Source organism: Trachinotus anak, unplaced genomic scaffold (genome assembly GCF_046630095.1).
Source record: "Trachinotus anak isolate AG129_WGS33_773 ecotype Australia unplaced genomic scaffold, CSIRO_AGI_Tana_v1 ptg000009l, whole genome shotgun sequence".
NCBI classification, from domain to species: Eukaryota; Metazoa; Chordata; class Actinopteri; order Carangiformes; family Carangidae; genus Trachinotus; species Trachinotus anak.
In genome coordinates, this window is record NW_027273860.1 from 17859718 (window position 1) to 17882343 (window position 22626).

Consider the following 22626-nt stretch of genomic DNA (forward strand, 5'->3'; position numbering starts at 1 on the left):
TTCCAATTGCTTCTACCTAAATGAATGAATATTTGCCCTTCCTGCACAGATGTTTCACATTAAAGCCTGGGAAGCATCAAAAGGCACCTTCACATTCAAAAAATCCCTGTAGAGCTACACACACACTGATTTCACACACTGATTTTCCTCAGGTAAGCCTGAGTGTGCACACACCTGTATATATATAGATGAGCTGTGATGACACATCAGATTATCTGTGTATCAGGTAACTGATAATATACAGGTGCTACACAAATGCGCTTTGTTATTTGAACACACAATATCAATTTGAATACCACAACACTGCATGGAATTCATATATACACACACTATGGAGAAATACATATATTCGGAGAATACTGTGCTAATTTATTGGATTCATATGTTTTACAGCTAAAGAATAAATCACAATAAAAGAGAATAGCTTTTCCACATGTTTTTAACTTCTGCAGGGAGTTCTGGGATTTAATTGGCAATAGCTTGACACTGATAGAAAAAACAGCAAAGTAGAAGCAATTGAAATCCATTAATCTTCACAATTAGTAAAGGAAAACAGTGTTTCTGTCAAAAGGACAAACTCAGAGGAATAAAGTGGTCAGTAAGCTCTGATGTACTGAAAAAAATTTATGCTGTGGAAAAGTACATAACAAATTTACCATGCAAGCCATTATCCTACAGGTAAATTCATCTTTTTTTTTTTTTTTTCACAGCCGTTATAACGTTCTGGCTTTTATTTGTTAATGCCAAACAGTGTGCAGTGATCAGATGGTGTCAATATTTCATTTTATGGTTGCACGCACAAAATACATGTCAATATACATACATATGTAAACACTGTCAAACATCTGGGGCTACCCAGCCTGCCTTAAGGCAATGGTCAGTATGTGATTGAAAAGTAAGGGCAGGCAAAAGGGAGAAGCCAAGCTTTGAATATACGTGTACGTGTGCAAGCGTGTGCATGTGTGTGTGTGTGCGCGTGTGTCCAGTGCCAGTCAAAACAGCCAGCGGTTACAGGCGTTCCCGTGGCTGTCGCTTCGGACTGAGGGCTGAACGTCGACAGAAAACAATGATTTATAACAGGCAGACGGGCAAACAGGGACAAAGCGAGGGATGGCGGGACTGAGGGTGAGGAGCAAACAGACAGATGAGGGCAGAGAGAAGGATGAATGGGCTAAGTTTATGAGGTCTGAGCGTGGAAGTAGGAATCACAGCAAAATATTATGGGGAGAGGGAATAACTACTGGGGCAACCAGTCGAGGATGGAGACAGAAGCAAGGACGATTGGTAGAAGATATAGTGAGGGCAATGGATATTTTGTGTGGGTGCACATGTCGCCTCCTGCCAGCATTACAGGACAGGGAAGGTCAGGACAACACACAGGGCTAAAGGGTACAATGCTTCTGTCTGGTTTTGTCTACTGCATCTTGAAGTTCTGAAAAGTTATTTCTCTACTTCACTTGTGGGTTTGATAATGGCTTTGAAGCAGCTGCACTGAATGTCAGTAAAGGACAATGAATGGCACAGACATATAGACATGCATGTGTCCTCTGAGGGCCAGCAAATTAAAGCCACATCACAATCCAACAGGCATCTTGACCTTTACCTTCTTTAATTCTAAATCTGGTCTTGGACCCTATTAAACTGTGAAACCTGATGATTCCAGGGGATCCAAAATCACCTCACTGAATACTATTTCCCAACTCAAGGTCTAATAAACAGAAACACAACTGCAGATGGTCCGTAATCCCCAGAAGAAGAACTGCTTCATAAAACACTAAATGAACGTGAGCTTTATTTTCCCACTGGACAAAAAAGTCATGCCTGACTGGCATTAGAAGAAGAAAGATGGGAATACACTTAAAAGAAAAGTAAATGTTTTAATACCACACTCAAAAAGGCAAAGGGAAAGACAGAACATCTGCCTCCCAGCTCATAGACGAGACTGAAAATACAAATATCTAAATCTCTTACAGAATTAAAGCTCTAGACATTGTTATTTCTTCTTGTCTTGCACCTGATGGCTACACCTGTATGTCTATAGCAACAACACTACAGTGGACCAGAGGTGAAAATGATTTAATGCAAAAAAGGAAGTCTGTCTAACATGACAATGCATTTCTGTGCCATGGTTTAAAAATATGTCTTTAGGGCAGACTGGACAATGCAGTGATGAGATGGGCCAATGAGGCCAGGGCTAGCTGGTTAGCATGCTAACTTCAGTATAAGAAAAGACATGAAAGATGCTGTTAATGCTAATGTTGGCTATGTATCAATAGCAAAAGCTACAAATAGCTCATTTAAGAAGCTTTTACTACATGTGTAGATGGATGACGCCTCCGTGGAGAGAGCCTGACGTCTGTACCGGCAAAACTGTGCAGTTTTACTCAGATTCTGTTACCAAGTAACTGCAAACAGCAGCTGGGCTATTTCCAGTCTTCCAGGAAAAAATAGATTTAGATGATGTAAATATGTTTCCAGTACAAAAAAAAAAGAAAACATGACTACAGGAATTAAAAAAACATGATAGTGGTTCCTGGAAGTTGCCTCATACTTCCTCAGTAGAGTAAGCTGGTGTCATTTCATTTACAATGAGCAAATGAGGATTAGCGCCATTTACACACACACACACTCATCCTGACAAACATTTCCCCCATGACTGTCTTTCAGCCAGCGCAAGATTTTAAAGTCTGAACTGCTGCTTTTTTTAGTTTGAGGTCTCTGAAAGCTTTCCATCCGGTTTACCATCTTCACGAATGCAGAGCACCACGTATTACAAGAAGAGCTCTGCTGCTGTTGTTATGACAGCACAGAGTGAATGGTGGGCCTTCGCTTCAGGGACGTGGCATTTTCATCACGGTGCACGCAGGTTTGGTATTTTGGTGACCCACCATGAGCCTGACTTCAAGGATGTGTGAGGAGATGCACAGCAGGGGGTGTGTCAGTAACAATCAGGCAGCAGAGTGCAGTTTCAGGGGTCGCTACTTGTGTGAAAGACTGTTACGTTTTGGGCTAATTTTGTGCTTTTATAAAGTGACGGGTGTTTGACCAGGAGATCTTCCAAAAGTATTACATGAATGATATGTTGCCACAAAGTGATGGTTTTTACTGATAAAGCTGGATTGATTGAATTGACATATGTTGTGTTGTGTTGTGTTACTACACGAACAATACTTACTTTGGTCCCTTCAGGGGAATAGTTGATAATAAAAAGATAATATAATGCTTCGGTCAAATGTTATGGTCTGTAATGTTAAGGTATCTCCCTGCATTGGTGTCTACACACAGCGCATGTCTGACATGTTATATGGTCAATAGTTTGTCTTCTTCCTCCCTTCAGTCCTTCCATCCTTCTATTGCAAACAGCTCCAGATGACACCTACTTGTTTGGACACCATTAAAAGACAGTTAGAGAGCATGTCTCCACCAAAGTGCCAAACATCTCAATCACTGTACAGTCACATCAGCAAGAGCCTGCTCCATTGCTCAAACTGTCTGTCTGCCTGGTCACAAAACCCTGACTCCCCCCATCACCACATCACAGTCACTGTCTGTCACACACTTCACATCACACCTGCACAGACAGACAGACAGGTATTTAGGTAGACGTGCTGGCAGGTGGATAGACATGCTTTAGGCTGGTGTACTGTCACTGCCTCTGTGTGTCACATCTGTCATGGTTCATCCCAACTTCTCTCCCAGTCTGATTGCCTCTTGAAGTACAAAACTGACACCAGAGTCCCATGGGGACAACACACCCACCCACCCACACACACACACACACACACATACACACACAGTGCACCAAATAGATGACCTCACCTCGTCTGACTGGTTGGCTGGCAAAGACACAAACACACACACACACACACACACACTATACAAAGTGTTATATAATCCCACTGGTTGACAGAAGAACTGTGCCTAATAACCCATGCAGGCCACTACGAGGGCATAAAGACTAGACAAGCTGTGGCCATTAAAGGGCTGCATGTCACCTTTAAATGGCTTCATTGATTCAGAGGAAAAGTGACAGGAAACAGCTGTGAGGTTCGGAAAGCATTCAAATTTTCAACAATGTCAATCTTGAGAGTACAAATCCTGCATTGTGAAATGTTTACAGCGGGGCACTTATACTGTAACTTGGGTCAAACTTATACTGAAACCACGGTGTGCATCAGGACCATGTTTTATATCGTGATACAAGAGTCTACAGCCATGCTAGAAGCTCTGTCATTAGATTTGCAGGTATTTAGTCACAAACTAAATTGGAATTAGACCTGACAATAGTGCGACAAAAGTCAGGGATCGGCAGAACCATTAGGATTCATCCTCTGGGGACCATGAATGTCTGTACAAGAGTTCATGCTAATCCATCATGTTGATATTGAGATATTTTTTACTGGATAAGTGAAAAATTGTTCCTGCTAGTGGCACGAGAAGAAAGTCAGGGGATCACCAAAGTCAGTAGGATTCATCCTCTGGGGACCATGGGTATCCATCCAACAGATACTGAGACGTTTCATGCTGGGTCAAAGCAGAGCACCAACCAAACTGACCCCGCCATCTCTAAAGCCACACTGCTGGCATGACTGAAACACAACAGCATGTGCGATGTGTCTATTAAAGGAGGGGGAAAAAATAGTTGAATTGGGGTTAGGGTTTAATTGCTGCCGTGTGAGTTTAGCTTCAGAGTTCACAGTCAACATCACATCTGCTTTGTGTCACTCTTTAAGTACCTGTCAACCACTGCACAGCCAATCCAGGGCTTAAAGCGGCAATAGGCAACTTTTTTGCTTTAACACATAATTATGATGTAAATGTTGATTGCACAGTGTGATGGCTATAGAATAATAATAACATCATCTGCATTTAGATTGGTCCCCAGTAAGCCTCGCTTTCAGTCTGTCTGCCACCAGATACTGAACCACCTGTAAAAATGAGGGCTCAATTTACAGCACAAAGGAATGGTGTCTGCCATTGTGCAACCAAAGCAGGAAAAGGACAGCGCTTCTATTTTCTGCAGTAACTACCAGTGGCTTTTCACAGGTAGAGGAAATGGCAGAATAATTGTGTAAACTCTACTCAGCAAAAGAGCCCTGATGTGAGAGGAGACAAAGAAGGCAGAGACGGAGAATGATGAACCTTGGACAGGCATTCACTCGACGTTCAAAACTGATTCAGTTGGCTTTATTTCTACTAGATCAGTAAGCAACAAAACCTGCCTACCTATTACTGCTTTTATCATAGCACTGAAATCTTTTTAGTTTAGTTCAAGTTGGGATTCATACGGTTGTTTCTTGAGTTGGACAGCTCACAGCAGTAGCCATGTTATGATGCGGTCTTTGTGTCAGTGGTGCCGACAGTAATCCCACTTCAAGTTTGAAAGTTGTCTGTTTCCACTTTGAGTAGCAAAAGCATATTGTGTGACACGTTAAAATAATAATAATAATATGTGTGATGGGTTTTTTTTGTAGCAGTTTATGTTTCTCACAAACGCAATCAGTGTTTTTGATATTTGTATCATGTTGTCTTGTTTCTCACAGTTTCCATCCTGCTTCAGTATGAAATGTGTGATGAGCATGGGCAGGATATTCAGATGAGATGTGGTCTATCTGAACATGCCTGACAGCACGTCATCTAAAAAAGGGAGAAATGCCTTCGCTGTGGTCAGAATACAGACGGGCCTTTTTGTGTATGCTAATTCACCTCTGGCAGGCAGGAATAGAAAGATGAAGTGATGATCACAGGTGTGTGTGAGGGGGGGAGGTCAGTGGAGGGTGGTGGTGAAGGGGGGGTGGGGAGGTTTGGAGAAATGGATGACGGAGGAAGACAGACAGTCTTTAGTGATGTCTATTTATAGCTCACGCCCATCCTTACTAAACATCCATTGTTTCCTTAGTAGCCCCTCTTCCCATTATTCGCCCAAGCAACGGCCTGCTGTTGCTATGGTAACTGGTTCCTCATCAGTGTGCCAGCTCTGGCTACGTGGGGGGTTGGGGGAAATGGTTTGGGGGGATGTGTGGTGCTGATGGGTAGGGGAGCGTCTGAAGAATCAAGAGCTGACTCCTGATTCAATTAGATGACGACTCATGTGCATCATTATGCATATTTTACAAAATAAGTGCTATCCCATATATCCCTATGCATGGACTGTAAGTAGCAGATGCTTCAACTGAGTCCAGGCGTCCACTTTATGATCACTTTGTGCACTGAGAGTGATCCTGATATCTGCAGAGAGCTGTTAGCTCCCCAACAGAGTGAATCCACACAGTCTTTACTTGACTTCCTCTGCCTCACATCGACAAACACAAACTGAGCTCAGATCAGTCTGTTTCCAGTCTATTCCTCTCATAGATGTGATTTCTAAAATTTGCTGAGACAGCATTAGCATTATTTTTTGATAAATCTACCCAATATTTGAAATTTAAATCATTAATATCTCAGCTCAAATTTACCATGACACAGTTATTGTTTAAGCATAAAAACTACAACAGCTGTAGGCCTGGCTATCCTCTGCATCCCTGTTTGTTGCTGCAAAAGGCATGTTGGGATGCTTACACCAAATTCAAACTGGGTCAGTAGATATACATAGCTGCAGATTTTTCTGATGATAAACATATTGATGAATTGAGCTACAGTTTCAGCTCTACAGGTGCTGAAACTACTAAGTTTCTATCAGTCAATGTTTTTAGTGGTTGTGATGTTGGCTGCAGAATTTCTGAAATACGCTGCTCCCATATTCAATTTGTTTGAGATACAGCTGGACAATCTAAGCTGAACAAATTCTCTCTGCAATTGAATGAAAAGACCTGATGAAAATCTTGCATGTGGAGGTAAAAAATAGAAGTAATAAAAGCTGTGTGTCAGTAATGTCACATCCTCTCAGTATTTCCATCTACCTATCACACCTTACCACTTTCTCCTCTTTATCCATATGCTATTCATCGTCAAAAGCAAAGAACTGAGATAATGATTAAAAAATTGATGATTAGAAAATTAATCTTGTGCCTAAACAGCACAAAATAAAGAGGGGAAAGAATGTGCCATCAATTTCTATGAATTAATAACACAGTAATGACAAATTGGTATGGTGTGATGGGTTGTAATATTCCCAGAGAAACAGCTGCGACTCTCTGATCTAAGTTCATCATTCATAATGAATGACTCTGGCACCTTTAGCTACTTTAGCCAGATCTGCTTCACCCACCGATGTCTCCGTCACAAACAGAAAAACACAAAACCTCAGAGCCTGTTTGTGTTTGCAGCCATTTGCCACCACCGTCATCAAACGTCCCTTACACACAAGATGTAAACACATGAAAAGACGTTCACATCCACCAACAGTTTCCCACTCCTTCTACCATCCCCCTCGATATCCCAGAGGGTATGCAGTCTCTTGGCCGTGATGCACAACAGCACAGAGAACCCAGCTCCTTAAACTAAAAGCTCATGGGACAGGGATCCACACTGAGTGAGAGGCAATTAATCCACAGAATACAGAACGGCAGGGAAAATGGACAGTGTGACATATCTATTACTGCTGCTATTAGATGCCATGTCTGTCAGGTTTATTTATAGAGCCAGTTTCAAGAATGCAATGAAAACTAATAAATCAATCAAGCATTTGTGATATTAAAATAAAGATAGAGTCAGAAATCTGGATACAGAAATGTGAAGCACAGGAAACGTCTGAAACAGCGTCCTGGAGGCACCTGAGGCAATGCAAAGACTGAAAATGTCACATGAAAAAAAAAGAATGACTGTTTTTCATGTTTTTTCACGTCATACATATCAACATGCTCCTGCATTCAAAGGTTTGTACGGGCGCTGGTGCATTGCAACGTAAAGGTCAGAAAGTAATTTTGCTTAGACTGTGATTTCTTGAATTAATGAGACTACTGGTCTGCAGCCATGCTAGCAGCGCTGCGAGCTTTGAGTTAAATACTTGTTACATGTTTTCCATTTCATTATTTAATTACTACATCCACAATGGAAAATGGTTCCCTTTTTTTAAGATTAATTCAAGATGAGTCTAGAGTGTGCACACTCTTCACCAAACAGGCATCACACCCTGGGTGGTGCTATGCCAGCTTTTATGTACACGATTATGTACAACATAATATTGTTGTTGAAATACAAAAATTCAAAATTCAGAATAGTAGAAAATAACACTTGTGGTATATATGTGAATTGATTTTTCTCCCACAATTCATTTTGTATGTATACAATCATAAACCATAGTACTGGGCAAATTCATTCATTTCATCCTTTGGGAAACATAAATATTTGTACCAAATTTCATGGCAACTGATCCAGTAGTTATCATAATGTTTTGCCATGAACCAAAAATCTCTTGCTTGTGGGGTTAAAGTAAAAATCATTATTTTTCACACATTGTATGATGATATTTTCATTCGGACGCAGTAGCAGTGCATAATAATATACATTTTTTTAAAAATGTCATATCCATGGCATATTTACACCAAATTTGGAGGCTGAGATTCCAATTAAATGAAAAGAAGAGAAGACTGAATGGGAGGATTAGGTTATTTCTAGTCTGCAAGTTTGTCAGTTCCTTGCTAATGAAACAAAGTCAGCTCTACATTAAGCCTCAGGTGGCATTTCATTTTCATTTCCAGGCTGGATTAGTCAACATGTGACACAGCCAGACACAAAAAAACCCCCCCAAAAAACCCCCAAAAAACACTTCAGCACCAGGCACTTTACCATCACTCTCTTCTCCAGGCTGCTGAAAGATTATTCTCACACCGTTGACAGCTCAGTCTTTGTACCATCTACAGTATTTCAGTCTCCTTCTCCTCCATCTATTAAAGTACAGATTTCTGTTGCTATTGAAAAAAAAAAAACGGTTGAAGGCTCTTGATTCATTTCAATATAAATTCACACACACATGCCACACACACATTGAACTTTGCATGGCTCAGTGTAGAGTGTGTGCAGTTTGACTGTGTGGCATTTATCTCCTACTGTTCTTTGATGGTCCTGAGTCTAAACATTTTCATCTGTCTCGCTCCTCCTGTCCCTTGCTGCCTGCTGGTTGAGATTATCTCTATATTTCACAGACTGGTACAGAAATGCACCAGTGCCTGTTTTGTTTACTTGTTTTGCAAAATTAAGATGCTGAAAAGGGAAGCGTTGCTGTTTTTGACTACCTCCCACTGAGGTTTGTACAGTGGACTCACTTACCAAAATCCTGTACCACTAAATCCCAAGCAATCTCTTGCCTGCTCTATCTCGTTATGTTACCCTACTTGTGTTCATGTTTGTTTTCCCCTCACTTCCATCCTAAAAGGCTGAAAACTGAACCTCAGCATCTACTCTTTTTGCTGCATCATTGTCATGGCAACAACAAATGACACCACTGTCTGCAACAGACAGTGCCTCTAGGTCATTACCGCTGTTAGAAAAAGTTACAAACACCATTTTAGTCAACTTAATCTACAGAGCATCTTAAGCAAAACAGCGAATGCATCACAGTTCAGAGAGGGAAAAAAACTAAAGAAAGGACAAGCACAAAGGACAAGGAAGACTAAAATTAAAAAAATAAAAATCATACATTTAATGACTCAAGACCTCAGAAGAAAAATATAGAACAAGGTTAGATTAGGCGTTAAAAGCAACAAGGTGCCTTTAGTAAATTGGGAGGTCAAACACTATGATCCTAATTATACAACTTCTGATTTATATTTTGCTAAATTCATGGTTGGAGAAACTTCTCCGTCATCAAGGATTTGATGTCCTAGAGACGTGAAATAATTTAGTTTAATACTTAGGCTCTCGGTGCAGGTAAATGTAGGTGTCGTCAGTGTAGCAGTGAAAAGCTACGCTGTGTTTTTGGATCAGTATATCAGTTAAAAGTTTGGACCCACCTAATCATTCAAGGGTTTGTCTTTATCTTTATTATTTTCTACACTGAAGAACAATACTGACATCAAAACTATGATATAACACATATGAACTTATGTAGTAAAAAAAAAGGTGATAAACAATCCAAAGTAGGTTTCATACTTTAGGATCCTTTAAGTTTCTTCAAGTGCAGTTGCAAAAACCATCAAATGAAAACCATCATGAAGAAGCTGGCTCCTGCCCCAGGGGGACAAGTTCATCACAGTTACCAGGTTCAGAAATTGCTAGCTAAGAGCACCTCAGATTAGAGTCCACATCAATGCTTCACAGACACATCTAACATGGTCGAATTGCTGCAAAGACACCTTTACTGAGGGGGATCGATAAGAAGAGAATTGGTTGGTCCAAGAAACACAAGGAATTGACATTATACCACTGGAAATCTGGATTTTCTGCATCAGCTGCCATGTGTTTGTGAGACACACAGAGGGTGAGGGGATGGTAAATACACGTGTGGTTCCCACCATGAAGCACGGAGGATGACGTGTGACGCTGTGAGGGGGCGCTTTGTTGGTGACACTGTTGGCAATTTATTCAGAGTTCAAGGCACACACCATCCCATCTGGCCTGTGCTTACTGGGACTTTGTTTTTTGACAGGACAGTAACCCAAAACACACCTCCAGGCTATGTTAGAGCTATTTAGCCAAGACAGAGAGTGATGGAGTGATGCATCAGATGACCTTGCCTCCACAATCACCCGACCTTAGCTGAACTGAGATGGTTTGGAAGGAGCTGGACTGCAGACCGAAGGAAAAGCAGCCATCAAGTGCTCTGCATATGCAGAAAGCCCTTGTTTTCATGAAGCTGGCTGAGAGAATGCCAAGAGTGTGCAAAGCTGGCCAGCAAAAAAAGTGATTGTGGATTGTGGATGAAAGTTTAAGCTTTTTCAAATGGCATACTGTGCTGTGAAATATTAAAAAAAAATGTGGTTGCACTGCCTTTTGGTCTATTACAGTTCCTGCTGGTAGATTAATTGGTATTGCTGCGGAGCCTCACTGTCTGGTAACACATGATCTTGGTCAGTATTACACTAACTTATCCATTACAGCCACTGATGACCTAAAATATTATTTGATTTAATAATGGAACAGTAGACTTGGTTTTCAAGTATTTTTACGTATGTTTGTATCGAACATAAACTGTACCATCAGCAAGTCTGTTGTCAGTGTAGTGTCTCATTAATTCCAGCATCTGTTGCTGTTTCTACGGCAACAATAACTGATCCTTAGTCTCTATAGCAACCCCTCTTCCCTGTTCTTTCCCTTCCTCTTGTCCCTCCCTCAAAAACACTTCATGTTTCTTTCTTCCACCGGAAACTTGAAAACACCAATTTGACCTTCATCACCTCTTTAAATAGAGAGCAGTCTCCATCAACTAGTTGTTACATGAAACAATGAGGAAAACCTCTGTGTGACTGTTTCACAGAGAGAAAATCAGGTTAAAGAGGTCAATTACTCAAGTGGCAAATTAGGGTGTTGTGAAAAGCTTCATTATCACATGAAGACTTTCAACAATTGACTACCCAGACAGAACTGTTTTTCAGACACGGTTCCATCAAACTGAGGTGCTAAGTAGACTTGTTGTCCGAGCTGCTGAGGCATGAAGGGCAAGCTGCGCAGGGTAGCTGTGCTACCTGCTCGTCTGCCTATCTAATAGTCTGTCTGAAAGTCTGGCATCTTTTCAAAGCAGTAAAAGCTGCTGGTGTAAAGTTAATGTGGCAGGCTTTTCTAGAGAACACATCCAGTCATGAAAGTGACAGATTTTATGGCTGATATTCACATTGATGGAAAAACAAATATGTATGATGAGATGATCTGTTAAGCATTTCAGCATATAATAGTAACCTATTGTATGAGAGCTGTAACGTATAGTCAATGCAACATTGACTGTCTCACTATATGTTGGTCCACTATCAGCCTCCAGTACAGATCCGGTGCTCCTTCTGTGAGTTGTATCCTGGAGGAATGAACTCCATTCTTCCATGAGATATTCACTAATTTGGTGTTTGATGACAACTCCTTACACCTAAATTACAACAGGCCTTTCAAACCATCCAATAAAACCTTTCAAGACAAGATTTACCTGGGATGTTCTCTGATCAGTGGCTTCTATGGTCAAAGTTTTGGAAGTAAAGACTACAGCTTAATTTAGACCCCAAATCTGTAGGTGCTGAGTCTACGTTCCCAGTCGGGGGGAAGTTATAAGTGTTATCTACTGGAGAGTGACTACATCAGGTCTAGATGCAAATATCTACCCTGTACATAGTCTACATTCACATAATAATCCATTATCACTGAGATGCCTGACTGAACTTGGTTAGGATTCGGAAAAAATACCTTGTACATCAAAACATTCTACCCTGACCTTTGTCACAATGTCACTCTACCTCCACCTTTGCTTCTGGGAGACAAAAGCCATCATTCACATGACACTTGATGCTTGTCAAACATGGTTCCAAATGCTTGAAGAGATGACCTATGCTGTTATTTTTCTGGTCCTAGACTTTTGATGGTGGAGGGTGCTCTCAATCAAGATGCTGAAAAATCTCAACCATAGATGGTGATTGAAGGCCACACTGCCTTCACATTTTATTGTCCCATACTAGTTGGAAAGCTTTGTCATGTTTCCCTTCTCTTATTAAGGTTAATACTTTCACTTCAACCTGTCTTTGCATTTATGCATCTAGACAAGTGCCTCTGTGAACAGCTAGCCAAACATGCAAATATCACGCTATCTTTCTTTACCTTCCTTCTGTTTATTTACCTACTCATATGGAAGTAAAACACTTTCTATCCTTTCTCTTTTATTGTTTCTTTCTACAAGATTCTCTTGTCTTACCTATTTGAAACTTTATGTATGTCTATCTCCCTCTCTGTGTGCCTCTGCATCCATGAATCTGTTCCTGCCTAAACCTCTCTGCCGCTCAGTTAGTTTATCTCTCTGCTTGCCTGTCGATCTTCTTTTATGCTCCTGCCTGTCAGCTCTTGTTGTTGTGTTTTCTTAAAATTCTCTGAGTCTGTCTGAAGTCTGCCTGCTGGGGAATGGCTAGGCTTCTTCTGTTGTCAGATACTACTGTTGTCATCTAAGCATCTATTTATATGTAGTTTTCTATTTACCTAGAGCTGAATCTGCAAAGCAGACTCTTTTTAACACTGTCATACACACACAGCACACAGATGCCAAATACAGAGTATGCCTTAGTCTCCCTTTTCAGCACCTTAAGCTACTGAAGGAACCTGTACTGCACAACACAGGGTAAAAACATTAAGAGGCTGAATATATCTGTGCTGACACACTCAAACATTATTGTAGTACAGACCTAAAGGGCGCATGACTAGAACCAAGCTATAGCACTGATTATACCAAATACATTTTAAAATATGCGACAACCATTTAGGGAATATACTTCTTTTCTGATTCCCTGCAAAGCTGATATTTTGGAATAAACTTGGCAGGAAACTGGAAACATACTGTACAGTACAGGCCTGCTTGTTGACTCACCTGCCACCTAAGCAAGGCTGAGACGATAAAGTGGCTCTACTAAATTGGAAATCAGGTCAACTTATTTTTAGAAAAGCTCAAAAGAGATTCATTGTACAGGTATAATATATGTAGCTCAATTGTATCCAGTCTTAGTAAACTTTTAATGTATTTCTTTTTTACAAAACTTTAAATAATTAAACTTCTGATAAAAGGGGGGCTCTAATCACGAATGTCAGCAACAATGATTATGTTCTGATGTTCTCATTACTTTATGTAATGATGGATGGAAGACATGAATGTTAGCTCCCTTCAGATAGAGTTTCAGCACCACGGACAGGGACTACATTTCATCCTAAAGGGCAAAACCACCAATTTTAACATAAAAGAAGGTCAGTTTAATAATCACAGGGAACTCTTTAACAAGTGTCCTGGGGCTCTGGAGGAGTTTTGTCAAGTCTGGTGATGTCACCAGGATTATCTCTGCTTGGGCTTGGAGACTCATGTATGAATGTACAGATGGGCTGGAGGACATATAGATAGACAGATACAAACATGCATTCTCTTAGTCTAAATATATACCATTATAGTGCATGGTAATATGCTGTAGATGGTTAGTACAAATCTAGTAGAAACTACATACATACATAGATGTGGATATAGTATCTATACAAACACAAGTAGGCCCCATGTTTGCGTGATGATGGATAACATCTGCACGTCTAACCCAATGACACAAAGCAGGTGTCCAAAAGGTGTAGAAAAAGTATTTTGTCAATGGCTAATTTGCTTGAGATCAGTTAGATTTAAAAACTGGTTTTAGAGAAAGCAAAAAATAGTTATGGGGTGTCTTATATCATGAAAGAGGCTGTTGTTCATCATTGTTTTTAGGTAATGGAATTGCACCATTTGAGAAAGCCACTTTCACTACCTACTCACACAAACTGTAAAAAAAAGTCTTTTCTAACTCAGTGTCTGAACCTGGACCAAGGTCTGGACCAAGAAGCACTGAGGTCGGCTGTTTGCAATGTTTACAGGAGACAAAATCCAAACTCACCAAAGTTTCCACTGCCTGGTCTGATACAACTGCCTTTTTAAAATGTCAACATCAAAATTTATTAAATCTGATGTGCAGCCCACACATCTGGCTTGGGGCCATCTCTGTATGGGCTGTGAATCTGTTGCATGGTACATCATCTAAAAAAATAAACCAGACTGACTTACACTCTTGTCCTACAATTAGCTGTTGGCTGTTACAGTGGCGCCAACAAGGCAAAATCCCAACACATCCCCCAAAGCCGTCAAAAGGCATTAGCTCATCCTAGTTCAGGGAAGGGGCCATACTGTATAAATGCCCCTTATGGGCTGCCGTCTAACAGCCTGTGCTCCAATGAAAAGAACCTAAACAACAGCGAAAAGCACTATGTGGTAAAAATAGACAGCTGATACAGTATATTCACGCCTGCCTGCCTTTTGAGGATTTGTGTTTGTCCTCAAATAGCTTGATGAGTCAGTTGTGTACTGTGTGTGTGACTGTGTGGGGGGACAGGAGCGCAGCGGTGGCGTATTTGGGTCTGAGAGGGTAGGAGTAGCTTTGGTGGTGAAAGGGAACAGGTGTTGCTGTGATATGGTCTGAAAAATCCCTCCTGGTTGTTTTGGCGTCACATCTACTCTTAATTTGAACTGATAAGTTTAAAGTGGAAGGAACTAAATGAGAGTGGGGGCGATGAGAAAGCAGCAAATCAATAAAGCAGAGATACCTGTTTTGGACTCCACCCTCTCTTCTTTAGCTGCCAAACACTCCATTTAGTTCATCAGCTAGTCGCTAACTGTGTCTATTTGCTGTTCGGTGATGGGCAGGCAGAATACACTGGGTTTATCACTGATTTTTTTTTTTTTTGCTGACAACAGCCCAAAACAAAGCTGATGAGAATTGTGAGACTGAATCAAAACAGTAAAGTTGTGGGCTGTAAAACCAAAACAATGAGCTAAAAGATGCTAAAACAGTATGAAGAGCTGATTTATTTGGATTAGTGCTGCTTTAAGTCAGTTAATGTGATGGCGTTTTTGCCTTTGAAAACAGAGTATTTACGTATACATATCTGTGTCTCAACATACGTGGGTGGTATATGTATGAATATTACAAAAATACACTTTGTCTTCTGGGTAACTATTAATAGCCTAGCCTGTAGGTATATAGGTAGACAGAAAACCAGACACAAAAATGCACAGTGAAGCTTCATAAGCTGAGGCTGGTTTGACTTTCATGAATAAAATGATCCAGATTTGAAAATACACAATAAATACGAACACTCTTTTTATGTTAAACCTATAGATGTGGATACAGAGGCTCCATCACCACACTGTCCATGCTGGTATATCTCCTCACTTTTGACATGCTCCACACGTCTTTTCAGATTTTCTATCAAGCCTTTGTTTCTTAATACTGCACTCCACTTCCTCTTTTTCCTCAGTGTTTTAGACATAAACCTCCCTCAGGTTCACATCGTTCTTCATCTCCCTTTCATTTTTACTCTCGTGTATAAATTTAAAAACTGTCCGTATCCATTCCCTGCCAGCATTGGTTTTACCTCTGCATATCCCTTTATCAGTCCCACAAGTCTTCAACAGCATCCTGTCTTCATCCTTAATCCTTTGTCTCTCCTGTGCTACATGAACAATAGGAGACCTTTTTTTTTTTTTTTTATTCCTGCAACGCTCTTTTACAACCTTACACTCTAAAAATTATTTGAAAGCATTTCTTGTTTCTAACTGCAGTTTTTTTTAATGTTTTGAGCCATTTTTTCCCCATGTCTACCTCATTCTTCCTCACTGTACTGTTCACCCCTTTCTATACCCTTCCAGAGTCTCTCCTCTTGTTTTTTATTGTGCTCCACATGCCATCTTGTCTTTTGTACAAGGCTTAAACAGCACTCTTCATGACAAGGAGCCACCCCTGGACACTGACAAAGGGTCTCATTACACAAAGGGGAAACAGAGCCAGCTGCGTTCAGAATTATGTTTCGTTCTTTTTCTCTCTTACATGTATTCACATTAACACAAGCGCACATATATGCACCAAAAAACACATGCAAAACATAGTGTGTGCACTTCACTTGAAATCAAATCTGATGCAGGATAGTTAATGCTACCATGTGCCTTAAATGGCAGTGGTCCAAACACGGTGCAACACGGTGCAACGTGCACAGGGGCATGCACTGACAGCAAATACACACATGCATGGAGACCCACATCCCACACACACACATCAGTGAAACATATCCACATTCACACAAGACATGACCACACTGTATAAAAGATATTAATTCAACCCAACAAGCATAAATCCAGAGGATGTTTCATCCACAATGCTGTGATATATTTTTATCTATGTGACTTGGAGGTTGCAAAAATACTAATGCAAGCCATTCTGTGCTTGTGGAAGGATGTGGGGGGGCATTGATCAAAGCTGCTTAATAGCCAGGTTCAACACTCTGCTGTGTTCCTGTGGTGAGCTGAAGGCTGGCTCACTCCTCATTACAGCCTCCAACGGGAGGCAGAGACAGGAAGAACAGAAAGGAAGGACAAGGAAATGAATCCTCTGGAACTCTTTATCTCCATAAATCACAGCGGTACACACAAAACACTTCATCTCCTCGAGAAAAGGCCAAACACACACACACACTTATGCAGACACATGAACATTCACTTGCAAGCACTGACATACACATGTGCATGCACAAATGCCAAAATACACTTAGAAATAACCACATGCATACATCAACATACATAAACCAATACAGGGGACATCCACACACCCATTCACACAAAGTGTCAACATATTGCATTTTAGCCTCCATGTCTGGCTGCTGTAAACATTATTACTCCCCAATCTGCTGAAAACTTTTCTCAAACACTTGTACAAATTCCTTTTACATTCAAACAAGACTGAACGGGAAGCTGATCAACAGCTCCATTTTGGCTCTCTTGAATCTTATAACTCTGATTTACATCAGTTAACACACGAGTCAAACTGCTCTATTTTTAACCACTCGTCTCCAGCTTATTCCCTAGTCTGCACAAACCGCTTCTTAATGTGTCACATTGCAACCTCGATAGAAAATTTACTAACAGCTTTCATTTGGTTACTGGTACAATTTCACAGCTCCATCTGATTTACATCGAGTAATACTATATATTTCCCTGGCAAGTCCTCCAGCTTCTCCTGAGGGGTCCTAACACATCCCTACAGCAGAAGGGATACGTAATCCCTCCAGCATGTTCTGGGTTTGCCCCTAGGTCTTCTCCAAAACTGAAGCTGCCTTGTGAAACTTTACAGACTCAGCTGTCTCATTTTTGAATGAAAATTCTACCCCACACTCTCCTCTCCTAGCTGAGGGTGATCCCCCTTCAAAGGAAACTACTTTGGCTTTGGATACACTTGTATCTGTCATCTCATTCTTTTAGTCAGAAGTGGAAGCAGGAAGAAGGACAAAAGTGGAGCAAACTGCTTTATTGCATATCACAAGTCAAAGCCTGATGAAGCCAAAAGCACAACATCATCTGCAAATAGTAGAGATGCTACACTGTTATCACCAAAAAGACCTAAGCTCTGACTTGATATCTTAACCATAAATTTATATAACACGAGAGGTGACATAGGGCACATTTGCTGGAATCCAGTGCTTATACTGAATGTGGTTAATGCTCAGAAACGCAAGAAAGCTCTTGTTATGACTACACGGAGAATGAATGGCTTGCAACAAATGCTCACAACCCCTATGTACTCTGACATCACCTCATTTCTGTTGTCAGCAACAGTCATCTTCTTGCTGAATTGCTTTGGTCTTTTATCAGTCATTGTGTTGTCATCCCAGTGACTACTTTCAATAATGATGCATGAAAAAAAAAAAAACCCAAAAAAACACAACAAAGCCACAAGAGGAATCAAAACAGGACTCACCTATAGTAGGGAAGCAGCCGAGGCAGCAATCATCACAGAACATGGAAAGTGAAATCGACAAAAACAACAATTACCATTTGACATTTTTGAAAAGTTATTACTCAGGAGACACACCAGGATGTGAACTGTTGACACACAACAACAAAGGTGAGTTAAAATGACACCAACAAAGCCTTTTCCAAAATTCTTTTCTAGGGGAAGTTGTAAAGAAACAGGCAGCTAGTGAGGAAAACAGAGTTAATTGGACACAGGAGAAAGACGACAGAGTGACACCTCACCCCTGGATGCAAAGGAAATGGAGCATGATTACAGTGTTAACACATACACCTGAACAGAAGAGAAAACGAGAAGGCTGGTTTTGATATGGTGAAGAAGTCTATTGGTGTCACTAAAGAGAAAGACTGTGATTGGTTAGTAGAGCACACCTGTCAACAGCAACACTGTTAATTATGTCCACATCCCAGCAGTGCATCATGTGGTATTACAGCTTAAAGTCAAGCCAATTCACAGCCCCAGTTGGTCAACACTTGAGCCCATGCATTAGTCACTCACAAACAGACCAAATTGGACACGTCAAAAAGCCCCAGCCAAGTTTTTAGACAAATGTGTCCATGCAAGGGACAATACAAAAGGGTCTAATTATCCATCTAACCCCTAAAGAGTAAAAGGCACCCAAGCAATCAATCCTGCCCCAAAGAATCATATTTGAAATCAATTTCAAATATCTGAAATAATCAAGCTGGATGGAAAGATCATGCAAGTCAGTAAACCACTTGTCTTTTTCTTTAAGTTACTCTATATTTAACCTCTATTTTGTCCAGGGTTGACTGCAACCAACCTTCGATGGTGGGGGCAAGTGGAGGGACCACAGCTGGTTCTTCCATGGGATCAGCAAAGCTGGGAAAGAAGGGCTTAGCTGCAGGGTTAAGACCGGATCCTGGAGTTGCCAGAGGGGTGACTGATGGAGGGGAAGAGGGGCTGACGACAGGGGATGCCTGTGGCGGGAACTTCTTAGCCCCTGGGGAGGTGGGACTCTTTAGAGAGGATGAAGAAGATGAAGAACGAGACTTCTTGGATTGTTTCTGGGATGATTTATCATCTTTGTGCTCTTTTGGTTGGAATTCCTGCGCTGTTGTTTTGGGGGAGCGGAGAGGTGCTGGGCTTGGGGTGTCAAAAGACAATCCTAAGAGTAAAGGATGACCTGAGGTGCTCCTGTCACTGAAGTCAAAAAGCTCACTGTTGCTGCTAATGTGTGAGTCGTTCAGGAGCCATGAAGCATCTGAAGGTGAAAGAGGTGGAGCTGAGGCTAACACCTCACCTTTTGGAGAAAGGCCCGGGCTTGGCTGTGAGGCAGGGCTGAAAACAGAGGTGTCTCCCTCAGACATTCCTTGCACACAAGACTCTTGGAGGGAACTGGTGTTGTCAAACATCCCGCTGTCGAGCATGTCGCCACTGGTTGCTTTATTTTCCGGAGAGAAAGGTGGAGAAAAGGTCTGGCTGCTGTTGCCCAAGCTGGCATTTTCAGTATCCATCAGGAAATCAAATGTATCACCATGGTGAGGAGCCATGGGACAGGAACCAAGCGTTGCATTGTTGGTGGTGGAGGGCATAGTAAATGGAGCTGCTGTGGCTTTCAGCTCGCTATTCAGGACCAGTGGGCTAATGGAAGCAGCTGCTGGGGAGAATAGGTCTTGTGACAGAGGGGCAGGAACTAGACCTTCTTCTGGGAAGACCTCTTTTTTCCAGGGGCTCTGGCTGGTGTCCATTTCTGTGAATGAAGCTTCTGGGTTTGCCTGAGCTGAACTCCCTACATCCATCATAACATCTTCTGTGATATGAGAGGTGGCTGCAGATGAAGGAACAAATGGTTCTGCCATCACTCCCCACTCCTCTGGAAGCTTCTTCCTGCTCTTCCCCTTCTTTCCCCGGCCTCCACTCTTCCCAAGTTGCTCCTCCCAGCCACCCTCTCCTCTATCCCGCCTTGGGCCAATCCTGTGGTAGAACTCCTCGGCCGGGGGAGTGTTTTCTCCCTGTGCTTGCATTTCAGTGTGACTCCTGCTCTCCAGGTGTTCATAAGATCCCTCATCTTTCTGTCGCCTTTTCTTCTTCTTCTTCTGTTTTCGGTCTGATCCATCTCCCTCCCTTTCATCGCCTCCAGCGTAGGCGGCACTCTCTCGGCTAGGCCAACTGTCAGGTGGATCATCAGGCCTGGCTGCAAGATGGCCTGCATGACGACTTATCACCGTAGTGACGCTGGGGGTGAAAGGGAGATCTGTCGGTAGGCAGCCAGCCTCGTCTGGCCAGCCATCGCCTAAGGCACCTTGTTGTGGGTGAAGAGGGGAGAGTTTAAAGTTGGGGGAGACGGGTATGTGCATATGAACTGGTTCCCTTAGTCTAACTCAAACACAAAATAACTTCTTAACATATCACAGAGAGGCAAACAGTCTTATCCCAAAACAACAAAAAAGATTATACCACTGAAAGTACATAAATATTTCCTGGAAAAGAGTGTTCTCATCATAGTTTTATAATTATAGCTATTTTAGCAATTTGATGAGGTGGTGGGAAGACTGAAAAGATGACAAAATAAATCAGACACAGCACAGAAGCTTCTAGAGGGATTCAGTCCAAAGCCAGAAGGGGTGTTATTCCAGAAAGCCAAGTCTTAATCATTGCACCCTTTGTGGATATGAACTGTGGGAGTGCTTTTTCTCTTTCATTTAATCTGTTGCCCTTTAGTCAAACAAGCAGAGGATGTGTGGACTTTTGATAACATTAAAATAGGACCTTCTTTATTCCCTCTGTGTAAATGCTGACTGTGTGAATGAATGCTTAGAGGTATGAGAATCAAACACATGCACACACTACACAACCATTACATACACAAACACTCTTATGTAGAGAAGTGGTACTTTTGGGTGGCTGACTCACTGCAGCCTCGGGGTCTAGAACGCTGCAACTATTGGGCAGCAAAAGAGCTCTGTTTGAAATCAAAACAGAGATCAAGAGTCAGGTGTGTGAGTGTGTAAAAATGTGTGCGCAGACACAAGGAAGCAGTGCTGGGGAAGCTACATTGAAAGAATAACTTCACAAGCTGGAACTGGAAGAAGCTGAAATACAGCAAAGCGACCATAGGGGAAAATCTAGTATGTTTAACCAAAGCTACTTAGAAAAAGTAGTTCAAACTACTTTGTAAAAAGGTGATTAAATTGACAAAATATATTAGCAAAAAATGCCACTTAATTAAGTTTATTGCAAAAAGTGGCTACTTGTTCACAGGTCATTCATAAACAAAAAAAATTAAATAACCCATTATTCATGGGAGTGCAAAGACTGTCAGCTTTGGATTTGCAAATATTAATTGCAAAGGATTCTTCCTCAGGCTGAGATTAGGGAGGTTTATCCATAATGATGTTGCTGTGTGAGCACTGAGCAACACTCGCCCTTGGCTTTTGCACACGCACCACACAGAGGTCAAGTGTGTAATGGTGACTGACAAATGCATTGCCTGGGCATGCTCACACAGTGGTCAGGGCTGGTCAAAAGAGGGTCCGATCACAGTAGGCAAGCAATGGTAAAATAAAAATAAAACCAAAAATGTTTTGTTTTTGTCAGTTTCAGTCGTTAACTACACAAAATGGAAAAAAAAATTGAAATACTTAAATAACTATTCAAGCGAGCTGCATTTTTTTGTTTTGTTTTAGGACACTGTATAATAAAGTTTAAGTCTGAAGGGCAATTATGGTGAATGGCAGTTATCAGGTTAGATTCATTCTAGACAGAAGAAGGTAATAAAGGGAAGAGAAATTTGAGGTAGATAAGAGGAAACAAGAGTAAAAGAAAAACTGCCCACTGATCTTATACTTTGGCCCAGTTTGTTTCTAGTTTTCAGTTATTTATACACACACACACACACACACACACACACACACACTAACATGGAGAAGAACAGCTAAAGTGGGGCAGCTGTCAGGTCCCATACAGTGCAGTGGCTCTCAAGGGGGCCATATTTCATACTAACAAACCAATGACAGAAGTCTGCTCTCTGTACTGTATGTGCAGTGAGGGGGAGAGGCAGAGAAAGACATCAGCCAAATGGAAGAGAATGACTTAAATGCTGTGTTGCACAATCTCATTAGGCTGGGGGAGCATCAAATAACAGCCATCCCACTGCATGAACAATTACTGTTATTGTGTGTTATCTCAACAGTAGATCAATTATGAGTTACAAAACAGCAGCACACAAACTGGCTAA

The 22626-nt window shown here is 41.4% G+C and overlaps 1 protein-coding gene across 15 annotated transcripts in view; it reads right to left on the minus strand.

The window, feature by feature from the left end:
- LOC139625543 (microtubule-associated protein 4) overlaps positions 1–22626 on the minus strand; it is a 118541-nt gene that overhangs the window by 28110 nt on the left and 67805 nt on the right. For 11 of the 15 annotated variants that reach the window (XM_071485605.1, XM_071485606.1, XM_071485612.1 and 8 more), the window contains one exon: positions 19210–20691. The exons of the other annotated variants lie outside the window; for them this stretch is intronic. In XM_071485605.1, coding sequence (XP_071341706.1) covers positions 19210–20691 — 1482 coding nt within the window. The remainder of the gene's footprint in view (positions 1–19209; positions 20692–22626) is intronic. 15 annotated transcript variants of the gene reach the window in all.